The sequence below is a fragment of the Amblyomma mixtum genome, chromosome 9, assembly GCF_055824585.1.
Source record: "Amblyomma mixtum isolate Tamu chromosome 9, ASM5582458v1, whole genome shotgun sequence".
Classification (NCBI taxonomy): Eukaryota; Metazoa; Arthropoda; class Arachnida; order Ixodida; family Ixodidae; genus Amblyomma; species Amblyomma mixtum.
The window spans coordinates 120,226,297-120,241,995 of NC_143020.1; the positions used below are offsets into that span (position 1 = coordinate 120,226,297).

Consider the following 15,699-nt stretch of genomic DNA (forward strand, 5'->3'; position numbering starts at 1 on the left):
ATCATCTGAATCTAAAACGTTGTCAAAGCCAACGCCATTAACACAATAAACGCCGACGACCTATGGTTTCAGTGCCGCATTTCTGCCAAAACGTTGTCAATGCCAACGCATGCAGCGCACATCTCTCACTATCGCCACGTAGCTGGTGTCCACTGTCCCAGGGGGTCAGCTATGCGCCTTTTCTTGCTTTCGAAGCTCCTGCTCATCATCGGTTTTAAAGGGACACTGAGGAGAAATTGAAGTTGGCTTGTATCGACAAAATACCAGCTCCTGATTACAAAAACGCCACTCATACTGACAACAAAGCTCTTGTAACGTAGAAAAGAGCAAGAACCAAAATACAGGTATCGCCGCCACAGGCCAAACTCGCAAGTACAAGCGTGATGACGTCATAGGACAAAGCATAGAACCAATGGTTCTAGCAACTCTAGAAGCCACAAATCACTGAGGCGCAGCCAATGCATGCGCAAATTTCCTTGACGTCGCCAGATGGCGCCACGTGCCCGGCAGCTACGCGCGCGCCTGAAGCATCGGTACCAATCAGCGCCTGCTCGCCGGCGGCAGGCGGGCTCCCGGTATTCCGCTAGCGGTAACAAGGTACACGATATGCTAAAGGTGTCTATTTGCGAGAACTTCGCTGACGACTTCGAGAACAAGATCCATCGTAACGCTGGCTGAGGTGTGCACTGTTGTTGTGTTGTTGTGACTGAGAGAAGGATGAAAACGAAATTGTACGGGCCTGCCTACTGGCTCGAGCCAAGCCACCACCGCTGCCACGTGCAGATAGAGGAGAGTTAAAAGATCAGAGAAAAGGGAAAGGAAAGACGCGCGTCGCAGTAACAACTGCGTCCGCCGGAGCGGACGCTGCTCAAATCAAAGATACTAACTGCGGCAGAAACGCCTTTCAATACATTCGGCAATTTTTGACAGACAGACAATCTTACATTCGAATCCAGGATAAGGAACATGGCCCTTTTCATTTAGGAACCAGGGGTACACCACAGGGCGCGGTGCTCTCTCCCCTTTTATTCAATCTGGCTATGATGCGCCTACCGGCCCAGCTGGGCGCTGTCACCGGTGTACAGCATGCGCTGTACGCCGATGACATCACCCTGTGGGCCACACAGGGTTGCCTTGGAGACATTGAGGCCAACCTGCAGGAGGCGGCGACCATAGTGGACCGTTATGCTCGCCGATGCGGCCTCCAATGCTCCACCCAAAAGTCTGAATTTGTGCACATACGCCCCTCACCAAAGTGCACAGCCAAAATTTCATTGTCTCTTGAGACAGGTCCAATCCCTGAAAAAATCGAAGTCCGGGTACTGGGGCTCTTTATACATCAAGACAGACGGTCAGAAACAACATTGGCCAAACTCCGTCAGGTGGGGGACCAGGTGGGCCGCTTAGTCCGCCGGGTTTCTAACAAGCGCGGGGGGTTACGATGTAAGGACGCCTTGCGGCTGGCGCATGCATTTGTAACCAGTCGAATTCTATATTAGACTCCATACCTCCACCTGCGGAAGCAAGACGAGGATTCACTCGAAGTCATCCTCCGCAAAATTATTAAGCGGGCTCTGGACCTCCCCGTGACCACCTCCAACAAGCGCCTCCTGGGGCTGGGCATGGTGAACACATTTCGGGAGCTCCGGGAAGCTCACTTGACCAACCAATACACATGTGCACGTCTCTCGAAGACATCGTCGGGTCGCCGCCTTCTTGCCCGACTACACATCCAACACACCACTCTCATGGAAGAGCGCGTACGTATTCCATCCCAGTGGAGATGCGCCCTCCACGTGCGCCCTCTTCCACACCACTCTCATGGAAGAGCGCGTACGTATTCCATCCCAGTGGAGATGCGCCCTCCACGTGCGCCCTCTTCCCGCGAACATGAACCGTGAGGACCATAATGGCCGGCGCCTGGCGCGGGCGGAAGCCCTGGCCCGCCACTATGGATCGAAACCCGGCGTATTCTACGTGGATGCCTCCGGCCCCCACCATGGGGGATGGTTCACGGCCGCAGTCGTCCACGAATCCAAAACAGTAAACGGCCTTACTTTCCGAGCCCGTGACATAACACACGCGGAGGAGGTCGCCATTGCTTTGGCTGCATCTCATTCCAATTCAAAAACAATTATTTCCGACTCGCGAGGGGCATGTCGGAACGTCGAGCAGGGCTGGGTACCGTATCTAGCCTACCGCATTCTCCAAAACAGCGTCTATACCGGGGACCCCGCTCACCGGCGTATCGTTTGGGCTCCTGCTCACATGGGCCTTGAGGGAAATGAGGCAGCTGACGCCGCCGCCCGCGCGCTCTCTCACCGGACATTCCCCTCCGACCCCGACGATCAGGAACTCGAATTCACTCCAGCTTACTCGTTTAAAGACATTTCTTTACTTTATCAATCTGGCCATAGTCTTTATCCCCGCCCGTGTAAAGGTCTCTCAAAGGCGGAGCGGCTTCTGCTTCGCCTATATACAAATACTTTGCTGTGCCCGGCAGCTCTAAAACACTTTGACCCTTCTTTCTCTGGCAGCTGTCCGCACTGTGCGGAGAAGTCTTCGGACATCTACCACATGGTGTGGGCCTGCCCCTCCAACCCTGCTATCCCCCCTCACCCCAACCCAACCCGGGAGGACTGGGAGGCGACCCTGCTCGGCTGCTCTGACCTGCAGGCCCAGCGGGCCTTGGTCGCGCGAACCCGGGCAGCGGCCGACGCCACTGGGGTCCCGAACTAGGGTCCTCCACCTAGTACTTGTGAGGGCTGGCCCCCTTTGGGTCAGCTCATACCTCACCTCCCGAAGTTTATCTGTAAATAAATGTTTTCCACCACCATCAAATCAAAGATAAGCGGCCGAATCCGCGGCTTTCGAAGCTCCCGCCATCGGTTTCGTAGCTTAAACTAAGGTGTCCACTGTGCCAGTAGGCTAGATATGCACTATTAATTTCCTTTGCTTTGTCTGAAGACCAAATGAAGGTGAAATCTTCAGACACGGTGACCTTAGCTTTCGCTTCAAAATCGGGAGAGCCTGTTTCGGTGGCTTGGGACTAATTCTTACTGCCGGCTGGCCACCATGTGTGCGCGGTCTTTGTTAATACGTAATATTTCAGTGTACGCACGGTGTGCATTGCACTCTGTTTCTGAGCGGCGTTGCACCATTTCGATGTATTTAAGTGAATGGAAGCAACGAAGAGGTAAGCGTTTTCGCCGTGCATGTCCATTAAGGAAGACGCGTTGACCAATACGAGTAAAAGAGGTTCATGGCACGTTCGTTCCTGCTTTCGTTTCATTACTCGAGCTGCAACGTACAGTAAGATGTTTCAGCGACAGCTGCGAATGCTTGAATGACAGTAGCGAAAGTCTCGCATTTCACGCAGTCAATGTTGCTCTGAGCATTCAGGCACGATATCACGCAGCATCCGCACGCGTAGTAGTAAAGTGCCCGACTTAAAGATTTGGAAGACTGGAACGCGACAGCGTCTTGCAGCGCTGCTAGGGAGTCCACGGAACGCCATCGCCCATTCGACGCGACGCCTTGCCCGTTGGACTGATTGAAAATTGATTTTTGGAGGGAAGGAAATGATGCAGCAAAAATCTCACTTGTCTTGGTGGACACCCGAACCCCGCATGATACTTAGGTCACCGGTTTGAATCCATGCCGCGAGCTAGGCTCTAACTTAGCTATAAGTTTATGCTGCACGAAACGCTGAATTGTATGACACCATACGGAACATTCTGCGGCAAACGGTTGGCATGGTACGATCTTTTCCGACGTGCGATGGTCACAACTACAACGACGCCGACGGCTTTTCGACTGAACGAGCTGCGTACCCTGTCACGTAAAATTTTTTCTTCTCGTAGTAAAGCACGTAGTAGACGTGGAAATGAAGAATCGTGCGCACGCAGGCACTGACGACCGTGCACTTATAACCGCACTGCTGTTGTGGGGCCAGCTGGAAACGATTGAAACCGCGAACACATTTGATGCACACTCCTACTCAGGTCAGGGCCCTTTTGCAACGCCTAACTGTGTGTCATCCTATGTGATGGAATTTTTTGAATTTACATGGCTGAAGTTGAAAGCAGCGCAGCGAGAGTACATAGCCCTTGACTTGCGTCTCTTGTTTTTCGGCCGGTGAGCAGTAATTTTTTAAGGCGAAAGCCTTTAATGCCTCATACTGTTGTTAGCAGACGCGTCGGCAGCCGTGTCGACAGACGCGTCGGCAGAAGTGTCGACAGACGCGTCGGCAGCCGTGTCGACAGACGCGTCGGCAGCCGTGTCGACAGACGCGTCGGCAGATTCGCCCGCCTTTCGGCGTCACTGCTTAAAAGGCTCAAGGTTCCAGCATGAATAAAGGCGCATCTAGTGAATGCATGGTCTTCATAAATAAAAGGAGTAAAGTCAAGAAAAGGAAAATAAAAATAAGAAAATAAACAATAATAAAAACAAAATAAAAATAAGATGTGAAAATAAAAGTAAAAAACAATAAAATTAAGAAAAGGAGCAAAAAATAAATAAAAAACAAAATATGAAAAATAAAAAAGTAACTAAAACAAACTGTGCACCAGGAAGCGCTTTCGCCTTGCAGCACTTTAGAGAGCCAAAGTGCCCCCTGAATTTTTAAATACGTGACACCTGTTGTACATGTAGCTTGCTCTGTTCAACTTTTGTATCTCCGAATTGTAGTAAGGTCTTAACGGGAGAAACGCGAGCCGACGCACATATACCAGAGGAAACGTGAGCAGGCTTGCCTAGAGCGCTCGCGTGGTGCTGTGCGAAGTAAAGGAAGCGAATTTTGAAAGCAGGTAGCGGTTTTCATTAAACTGCCTTGGGCTCAAGCGCTTCCACGTACCTATCATCATCATCATCATTTATTATCCCTTAAGGGCCCTGGTTTGGGCATTACATAAGGGGGGGGGGGACAAGAAAGTATGGCCATGGTCATATTTATACATACAAGAAAAACAACGAGGCATGGTGATGTACGTGCATTTCCATGATCAGTGCATTTTGAAATATAGGGAACAATAAAACCACAGGCACCAGGCCCTCAACTTAGCAGGTACGCTAAGATCTTTATTTGTCTCGCAGCACACCACTTCAGCGCTCTAAACGAGTCTTCTCATGGCTGCACCTAGTGCCAAAAAAAAGATAGTTTTTTGCTGTTTACACCATGCTTGGAGCAGGATGTGCCCTGTGAAGCACTGCCTTTTTTTTTTTTTTCAGTGGTTTGGTTACCATGGACCGGTTGCCAAATGAGCTGCTGCTCCACGTCCTTGCGTTTCTCGATGGGGCGAGCCTTGTCAGGTGCCAGCGTGTCTGCAAGCAGTGGCAGACTGTGGTGAAAGCAATTCTGGTGCATGGAAAGGCTCTGTGGAGAATTATGTGCCTGTCGGAAATCGACCCTGAAGTGCTGGACGAGCTGCAAGGCCGGAGGTGCCTGGAGTAAGGCCTCTTCCCTATTATTCTCTCCTTTGTTTGACCGCTTGGAACTGAGTGTGGGGAGAAGACAGTATGCAGTAGCATGTTCCAGCACTTACCTGTGGGGTAGGAATGTGGGAACTAATTAATGATTCATACAGTAGTTGTTACCTTTACAACACTTGCCTGTGCGGTAGAAATCTTGAGGCTTACTAAAGCCCCGGATATCGGATTGAGACCAATGCGGCAAGCTATAGAAAGGAAAGTGATAGGGGTAGTATGTCTTGAGGCTGGAAGAGAGCAGAGTGGGTGAAGGAACCAACCGGGGTCAATGATAGCCTAGCTGAACCCGGGGAGAACAACTAAGCGTGGGCAGAGCAAGTAATGTGATGGCAAGATATGCTGATGGTCCATTAGGGTAATGGAGTGAATTCCAAGGGAAGGCAAAAACAGGAGGCAGCAGAGAGTTAGATCGGCGGATGATATTAGAAAGATTACGGGCTAAGGTGTCAGCCACAGTGGGCACAGGACACGGTTAATTGGACGGATGTAGGAGAGCAACTGTGACAACTTTCTGGGCTCTATATATGGTTGGATGCAGCATCCCACTTCTGCCACCATGGTTAGAAGAAGATTCGACCAGTGCTGTCACTGCTACATGCTTCATTGTCTTGGGTAAAAGTTAGCACTATGCATAAAGACGTTCACAAATGAGAAAGACAGGGCAACGCACTGTCCTGTCTTTCTCACTTGTGAATGTCTTTATGTTGCGCTAGTGTTTACCCAAGAAAACAACGCATTCATGCTTACTGTTTCCCATGAAAGTAGAAGGAGGGCGGGTGTTGCAATTGGGGCTTGTGTGTGTGTGCGTGTGTTTGTGCGTGTGTGAAGGTATTGAAGGTTTTATATAGAATTAATAATGAATGATGGAAAAAAAAATGTCAGTCGGTTTGGATAATTAGGCCAAATGCAGATATGTGCGTTAGGATGACATCAATTGTCGGTTGGAGCTACCTACTAGGGGTACCAAGCTACCACCTAATTATCACCCCAACGTCTTCCGTTTAGCTACTGTGCAAGCATCATTCGAATCACGTTCTCCTCCTAACCGCTGCTGCTCATTTTGCTGAGTTCGACATGGTGGGAAGGTTGGCTTCAGACAAACACACAGCGCCCAAATGTGAGGAATGGCCATTATAAGTGCCAAAGCACTAAAAACAATTCTTTCAAATATCACATTGACAACCAAATTTTTCCTGATTCTTATGATTGAGGAAGATAGCCGAGAAGGTGGCAGTATGAGGAATTACTATATCCTTCAAATCATGTGATGCCACTTATAAGGGTGATGTGCATTTTGCGGGTATGGGGATAGGTGTAACTTTCTGCCATTTGCTTCATGTTCATTTTGTGGTGTTCCAAAATGAATTTTTCACTGTTTGTTCATGTGTTATGCCTCTTCGAGCACACTCTTGGTATTTTGCAATTTTTATGATTTTTCAAAGTTGCTCAGTGCTTTTGCACTATCACTGTTGAAATTCTGACTTGTGCCCCATACACAACAGCCCATGGGTAAAAACAAATAGCCCAAGTGCCTGTCGTAATGGTACCAGTGAATTTGCTGACGCTAATTTCTGTGGAAGGGTTTGCTTTTCCTTTTGAAGGGGAGCCATTGCGGTGGCTCAGTGGTTATGGTGCTCGGCTGCTGACCTAAGAGATGCAGGTTCGATCCCGGGTGCGGCGGTTAAATTTCGATGGAGGCGAAATTCTAGAAGCCCCTATTCGGTACGATGTCAGTTCGGGTTAAAGAACCCCTGGTGGTCAAAATTTCCAGAACCCTTCTCTAAGGCGTTCCTCGTAGCCTGTGCTGCTTTGGGACGTTTAACCCCATAAACCAAACATTTTGAAGGCAGTCTTCTCAGTCTGTTCAGTGTTGAGGAACCCCAAAAATAAAAATAAGGCTGAGCTATCGTGTGCTCTCTTGTTTTTGACACATAAAAAGAGCATGAAAACGCATGGCTCCTCAGGAAATGCCTGATTTCATTTAATAATGACCGGCTGTATAGTCAAGCGCTCTGCTGTAAGCAGTTGCAGCATGATCAGTCCCAAAAGGAAGTGGGTAAAGGGAAAGTGAGGGTTGAGGCACGCATACATTCGGATAGTTGGAGAACTGAAAAAGCATTCCACTGAACCCAAGGGCTGTGCAGAACCCAGTTCGAAGACCCTCGACTCTGTGAATTGCATGAAGGCTGGTGATGGGATTATCGCTTTGCTGCAGGCATGGCTATGGTGGCTTGGAGTTGGACTGGTTCAAGACCTACAGGTCTTGGTATTGTGCCAGCACCATCTCAAAGTCTCCTCATCGCATCTACAAGTATAGCACATCCCTCGAAGGCGAGGTGACATGCCTCAAGGCGTCTGGTGAGTAACATCTAGTGTTTGTTTGTTGCTTTCTCTATCACTGACATGCAGCTCAGTGACTTGCGGCTGAAGAAAGAAATGAGGCATTCCTCACCCTAGTCCAATAGGGTATTCATTTATTTCATCAGAATCAGGCGGTTTTTGTAGCTTGACAAGGCCTGGAAAACTGTTACAAAGCAATGGCACGGACACATCGGATAATGTACATATTAGTGCACATGAGAAAGAAATCTGAGGAGGAAAAAATAGAAACATGCAAAATAATGAGCATAGTGAATCAATATAAATGTGGAATGGTAAATTTGTACCTAGGGAGTAGTTACTCATTAGCATCTATGCGAGCGAATCCATACGGCTACAAAGGAGAGCTATACGGCTTTTACAGAAACTTCGTAGTTGAAGAAAAGTTCGTCCTGGTCCAGGGTTCAAACCGGGGACAACCGGGCCAGTTGCTGTACCAATTGGGTTGACCGGGACGGGTAGCATACGGTAGGGCGTGAGTGAAGTGATCAACAATATTGTTGGTGCAATGTTCTAGGGAATCCCCCAAGGTAGAGTAGATTTGTAATAAAGGAGTACGTAATCACTTAATGGCGTCCGGCTATAAGTAGTAAGTGCAAGGCTATAAATAGTAAGTTCAACCGTCCGGCTTCATCCTGGTCCGGGGTTTGAACCGAGGACCACCGCCTGACCGGGACACTTGCTCTTTCTTTCGACTACGAAGTTTCTGTAGAAGCTGTATAACGTTCCCTTGTAGCCGCATATCTGCGCTTGCTTGGAAGCTGATGAGTAATTATATTCCTTTATTACAAATGTGGAATAAAACCCGTCTCTTTCAGGTTGGCTTAAAATAACTTTTAAGAGAATCGTCTAAAGTGGAGTAAACTTCATTGACTTGAGCAATTACTCTAGCATCCACCTGAGCATGGCTATGCAGCTGCATAGTAAAGTTATGCAGCTTTAATGCAGTTTAACTCTTTCCCTACCATGGGGGAAATGGCCATTTTCTGAAGGTTTCAGTACATTTTTTTTTCTGCTAAAACTTCTGCATTCAATATTTATTGCAATACCCAAAAACAGAGCTTAATAAAGGTGCTTTCTATTCATATAAGTTTAAACAACAAATTGCATGTTGCAACAAATATTTTTTTTGTGCTAAAAATGAGATTTTAGGAAAAAATTGAACAAAACTTGCAAAGACATGCTTGTATTTTCTGAAATACACAAAATGTTTGTTACTCTATTGGCCACTATCTGCAAAAAAAAATCATTTCTATCTTGAATAGCATTCATGCTACAAAACAGTAACTGGAAACCCTACAGTTTTGCATCGGAGCGCGGCCGCCTGTGTTTCAGGCAGGTTTCCATCATCACCGATGTGAAAACTGAATCATCTTCTGCGCCTTGCACCATTTCCAGGCTCGTTGTTGCACAGGTCGTCGATTAAATCACTCGCAGACTAAACGGAGTCCTGAGATTTTCTATGGTTTAGTGCGCGTGGCGCGCATGTGGAGGCTGCCAAGCGACTTTGATGGTACCGAATCTTCGGAGCGCGTCCAAAAAATGCTGTTTTATAGGGAGAAAAAAAAAACTATATCGGAAACAAAACTTCAGTTCTCCGGCTACAAGCCAGATTCGCATTGTGCCTGTAAGCAACGCGGAAGGCTCTGAAGTCGAGCGGCGAAGGCGTCATCTGCGGGCAACATGGCGGGCTATGAGCGCAGGTCCGCGTCCTCATTTCTTCGCAGCGAGTTAGAAAGTGCCCCATCGCGGGACAAAAGAAAACTACATCGGAAACAAAACTTTGAATTCTTGCCTACAAGCTGTATCTGCAGCGTGGTGATTAGCAACGCAGAAGGTTCTGAAATCGGAGCATGAAATCATCGTTAGCGGGCTAACGATGCTCAATGGGCGTGGTAGGGAAAGAGTTAATAATGAATCACCAACTCGCCCAACTTTCTGAAGTCCTGCATCACAAACAAAGCAATAAATCCGTGTGCTGGCATCTTTGAGGAAATGTTCAACAAACAACCATTAGAAAGCTTTGTGTTCATATTCTGCAGGCTATTCCCAGAAGCCAGCAGGTGGGGAGGCTGCCTGTGAGCTCTTGCACTGGCTATCATTGGTGCCTTTGATCAATCATTCCCACCGCCACAGGGGACGGGACAATCTGCTGGCTTCCAAATTAGAACCGCTCAGCTTGAATAAGAATGGGGTGGAGCGCGTATGGCAGATTCTCTCAGATCATGAATGGTACCTTACCAATATCCATGAAGAGAAAAGTATACAACAGTTGTATCTTGCTGGTACTCACCTATGGGGCAGAAACATGGAGGCTAACAAAGAGGGTTCAGCTTAAGTTAAGAACAACGCAGCGAGCTATGGAAAGGAAAATGATAGGTGTAACGTTAAGAGATTGGAAGAGGGCGGAGTGGGTGAGGGAACAAACGCGGGTTAATGACTTCTTAGTTGAAATCAAGAGGAAGAAATGGGCTTGGGCAGGGCATGTAATGCGAAGGCAGGATAACCGCTGGTCCTTAAGGGTAACAGAGTGGATTCCAAGAGAAAGCAAACGTAGCAGGGGACGGCAGAAAGTTAGGTGGGCGGATGAGATTAAGAAGTTTGCGGGGATACAGTGGCCGCAGCTGGCGGACAGGACAGGGTTAATTGGAGAGACATGGGAGAGGCCTTTGCCCTGCAGTGGGTGTAGTCAGGCTGATGATGATGATGATGAGCTTGACCGGGTTTCGAAAGCTCGCTGATTGTGAGGTTTAAGAGGGCTGTGGTGAAACGTTCCTCCTGGCATTTTGCAGGTGACTTGATTGTGACTGGCCACAAGTCTGGGCTTGTCATCATCTGGGATGGCCGCAGCGGGGAGGCCCTCTCGGAGGTCAGACAGTATGCTGGACGCTCCATCACTGACTTGGCGCTGCTTGACCTTCGAGGCTCGGGTGAGCAGCACGTGCTCATGAGTGAGAGATGAGAGATTGGGAGCCTCTGTGGTGCACATTATGGCACAGTGACAATAATCAACATTTTTCTGTCACCTTTTGGCACTGTGAGCATTGATTCCATGCCAACAGCGTCTGTCAACTGCAGGGCAAGCTGCAGTGAGCCACTGCACTTTTCAGGCTAGAATGCCTCATCGCACAAACTCGTTCTTCCTTGTCTTCACTCCCTTTGTGGCACTCTCGCTTTCTCTTTGTGTCACCAGGTCACAAAAACCTGTTGCTTGTGTGTGGCATGCTAGCCAGTGTGTTTCTGCTGGAGTTCACCTTAACCACAGTGTTCAAAGTTGGAAAGTTTATGCTTACTGTGCTTAATCTTTTTAAGGCGGAAGCCTTTAATGCCTCATCGTTCTAAGCAGGAGCTGTCGACAGAAAATGTCACGCTTTTCAATTGGTCGAAACGGTCGTGACGTCACAGCGCGCGAATTTCAAACGGGGCCAATTGTACTTTGGCTACTAACCATGCAACCAATTAAAGGGATTGTATACTGATTCTTTAAGTTAGTGGGACTTACTTAACCAAATAGCCAAATTAACCTTCCTAGTCAGACCAGATAAATAAATAAAACCGAGTAGGAAATTGGCCGAGCTCGGGAATCGAACCCCGGTCTCCGGAGTGCGAGACGAGCACACTACCACTCCGCCATGCAAGCTCGATGGCTTGGAATGAACAAAGGCTCGTCTAGTGAATATGGTGTCTTTGTTCACTCCCATCTTCCTCCCTTCCCATTACAGCGAGGTTTAGGTGTCCACCGAGATATGAGAGACAGATACATTTGCTTTCCTCAAAAACCAATTTACCGATGAGCAAGGCGTACAACCTTTCCTCAAAAAGCGTTGCATTCAAAGGACAATGCATTGCGCCGAACAGGTGGTGAACGGGTGGTGGCGTTCCGTGGACCGCCTGACAGCGCTGCAACAGGCTGTCGCGTTCCACTTCTAAAGGCGAAGCTAAAGCGTCATTAATTGGCAGTTAATTTATGCACCAACAGAATGTGAAGTGAACAATCGCGTAGCAGAATGCAGCACTCAGGCTTTCGCCTTTCACCACTTTAGCCGCTAATGTTCCTCGTAATTTTTTGCATTGCTTCTGTGGCAGACTAAAAACAAAGCTCGCCTATCTGTTTCACTTATTACAGAATTCAGCTTGACAGAGCGCACCTTAATAAAGATTCCTCTGAGGATGAAAAAAAAAAAAAGGAAAGTCGGAAACATATCCGACATTTGTCCATTTGTAAGCAACATCAGAAAACATCTTCGGATCTGTGAGGCTGTCCAAGTGCCTCTATATGTAACATTGGCTGATGCCTGGCCGGCATGTTGGCTAATGTCTTGCTGGCTGAAATGATTGGCCCGTGTGCGGACCATTCGGAATGCTCGACTTTATTCGCATCTTGTCATCAGCTCAATTCAGGACAGAGGCCTTTCCCTTACCCTTATCTCTCTCGTCAAACCTGTCCTGTGCCAGTAGCGGCCATATTATCCTCGCAGACTTCGTACTCTCATCTACCCGCCTGACTTTCTGCTGCCTCCTTCTATGTTTGCCTTCTTTCGGAGTCCACTCTGTTACTGTCCATTGGTTATTTTGCCTTCAGATCACATGCCCTGCCCAGGCCTATTTTTTTCTTCTTGATTTTGACTGCGATGTCATTAACTTGTCATTAACTTGCGTCCGTTCCCTGACTGACTCTGCTCTCTTCCTCTCTCTTAACACTGCCTGTGTCATTTCTCTTTCCGTAGCGGACTGCACTTTCCTCAGTTCAATTTTTAACCTTTTTGTTAGCTGTTCTGTCTCATAAGGGAGCACTGCACCATAGATGGCAGTTGTCACGGATTGCTAGAGCATGGGTGTGACATATGTACTGATCTCAAGTGCAAAGACGCATAAGAGGTGTAGATTCTTAGGTGACACCCTTGGTCCAGTAGGCTGTGGGCCCTGGCAGTTCACCATGCCCTGTTCAGAGACCTCGGAGCTCCTCTCGATTTCACTGTTGACCTTGACTCTCCTCTAACCTGTTGTATGGGCTTCGAGGTTAGAGTCTACTCGAGTCTCCCCTCCATAGTTTGTCCCCATTGCCTTGGGAAACGGACTCACCTTGTGTGCTGAAATCGTACTATGCTACAGAGCATTGGCGAGGGGCACGACATGTGGGCTGTGCAAATTGTTGGCTGACTGGCCTTTCTCCAAGTTTAGATCTTCTTTAGAGTGGAGCAAGCAAGAAAACCTGTTGTGCGCGGCACAGTATGTAAGCTCTGGCTCTGTAGGCCACGGGCTTCTCCCGCGCGCCCGTGCCATTCCTGGTGCAGGCAAACACCCACGGGCTTGTGCTCCCATTAGTAGGTTGGTTGAAAGCCTTTTGCGCAACACTTGCATTTGAGGGAACCCAACTCACCGGTACTCACCTATGGGGCAGAAACGTGGAGGCTAACAAACAGGGTTCAGCTTAAGTTAAGAACAACGCAGCGAGCTATGGAAAGAAAAATGGTGGGTGTAACGTTAAGAGATCGGAAGAGGGCGGAGTGGGTGAGGGAACAAACGCGGGTTAATGACATCCTAGCCGAAATCAAGAGGAAGGAATGGGCTTTGGCAGGGCATGTAATGCGAAGGCAGGATAACCGCTGGTCCTTAAGGATAACGGAGTGGATTCCAAGAGAAAGCAAACGTAGCAGGGGACGGCAGAAAGTTAGGTGGGCGGATGAGATTAAGAAGTTTGCGGGGATACAGTGGCGGCAACTGACAAAGGACAGGGTTAATTGGAGAGACATGGGAGAGGCCTTTGCCCTGCAGTGGGTGTAGTCAGGCTGATGATGATGATGATGATGAACTCACTGATGTTTTGCCGTTAGCTGGCTGGTTAGTTGCAGTTTGAATGCCGCATAGCTGATCATATCGGGCTGTCTCCCTCGAGAACGGAGGCGGCCACCATTTGCTGTCGAGTGATGGCATAATTGGGAAGAACTACCACGGTTTAGGCTTACATGTTGATTGTAAGCAAGATTGCAGGCCAGATTGGAAGGTAATTTTTCCTTTATTACCTGGTGTCTTCTATACCCGATGTTTGTTACAAAAAAATTCAGTGGGGTGCTTTGTTCACCTAAAGCGCGGAAAGGCGAAAGCCTTAAGCGCGGTGTTGCTGCTAGTGTCACTGATGTGTGGTTGCGATGTTAAGCTTCGCCTCTGCCTGTGGAATGCGATAGCGTCTTGCAATGCTGCTAGGGTGTCCACAGAACGCCATGGCCGTTCTGTTCCCTCTATGTCTTGCTGGTCAGTAAATTAGTTTTTGAGGAAAGGAAATGTATGTCTTGCATATCTCAGTGGACACCTGAACCTCGCCTTAAGGGAAGGGAGGAAGATGGGAGTGAACAAAGACACCGTATTCACTAGACGCGCCTTTGTTCATTCCAAACCACCGAGCTGGCATGGCGCAGTGGTTACCGTGCTCGTCTCGCACTCCGGAGACCCTGGTTCGATTCCCGAACTCGACCAAATTCCTTCTCGGTTTTATTTATTTATCTGGTCTGACTAGAAAACTTAATTAGGCTAATTGGTTAATTAAGCAATGAACTAAACACAGTCCCACTAACTTGGAGTATCACTATACGATCCCTTTAATTGGTTGCATGGTTACTAGCCAGAGTACAATTGGCCCCGTTTGAAATTCGCGCACTGCGACCTCACGACCATTTCGACCAACTGAAAAGCGTGACATTTCTGTCGACAACTCCTGCTTACAACGATGAGACATTAAAGGCTTCCGCCTTAAAAGATCCACTTAGTGGGAGAGATAGGCAGCCAACCAAATGAGTGAAAAGCTCTCTTATTCCCGATTGCCCATTACTGCCGTGCCTCTTATAGCAGCAGCATTCAACTGTATACACAGGCATGCTTCCCTGGGAGCCTCTTGGCTGTGTGCACTCGCACCTGGTGTGTGCTCCATGCACGCCACATCTGGATGCCTACCCCCTGAAGGCCAAGTGCCGCTGGGTTGCCTCGATGAGGCAATCATATCCGGTCGCCTCCCTGAAGTGAGTCGGGTTTCTTTCATGTGTGTGTCTACAGGTGTTGTGTGCAGTGCATGCTGGTGTGGCATTAAAGTGTTAGTGAACAAAAATTTGCCACCAAGATTGCTGGCAAATGATAACTGTTGCACTGAGAGTGACTAAATCAACGCTCCTCTTAAAGGGCAACTGCAGCACTTTTTTGAGAATTTCGCGATATTCAAGGATTCAAATCTATATAGGCTGTAGATAAAGCATGCCAAGTGTTTTTGCACTAGCATTTAAAATAGCGACTTAACCGACGATTGAATTTTGCGCTTCTCCTCAATGCACTGAAGAAGTGAAGAGAAACTCAGTGTGACGTCATGGAAGGTATGATTTCAAATTACCGCTCTCGTCAGCTACACCCTGCCCTCACTCATTAGAGGCTGGCGAAAAACTCTCGGCAGGGTTTGCCTTCGGTGGCTTTGGTTTTTTTCTTTGAAAGCTGGCGTTTGTGCGTTGGAAATGTACCGATACCTTCGATGACGTCATTATGCGCTTCCCACTTGGCTTTGTGCGCTGCAGAGAAGCTTGAAGGGCATCCAGATTTTAATCGGCGATCACTTCACTATTTGAAGTACTGGCCCCAAAAGACTTCGCATGCTTTACCTGCAAGTTTAACACATTCGGCCCTCTTAAGCTCGTTGATTTCTAAAACCTATGCAATTTCCCTTTAAGCATCAGTGAAAAATGATTATTTTAGTGAATATTTCTCAGACTGCTGCATCTAGTGGCTGCCTGTGAAAGCTGAGACAACCTCGGATTTGACATCAGCGCTCCGCGTTGAAAGCTATCACTAGCACGA

The 15,699-nt window shown here is 48.1% G+C and overlaps 1 protein-coding gene across 5 annotated transcripts in view; it reads left to right on the plus strand.

Moving 5' to 3' along the window:
* LOC149331028 (uncharacterized) overlaps positions 1–15,699 on the plus strand; it is a 50,899-nt gene that overhangs the window by 16,579 nt on the left and 18,621 nt on the right. For 2 of the 5 annotated variants that reach the window (XM_089561749.1, XM_089561748.1), the window contains 4 exons: positions 5,230–5,448; positions 7,703–7,845; positions 10,659–10,796; positions 14,735–14,879. In XM_089561749.1, the coding sequence (XP_089417875.1) occupies positions 5,243–5,448; positions 7,703–7,845; positions 10,659–10,796; positions 14,735–14,879 (632 nt within the window). In that variant the 5' untranslated portion in view covers positions 5,230–5,242. Of the gene's footprint in view, positions 1–2,808; positions 3,197–3,285; positions 3,842–3,935; positions 4,005–5,229; positions 5,449–7,702; positions 7,846–10,658; positions 10,797–14,734; positions 14,880–15,699 lie in introns of those variants that run through there. The other 3 variants (XM_089561747.1, XM_089561746.1, XM_089561751.1) reach the window with 3 other exon arrangements.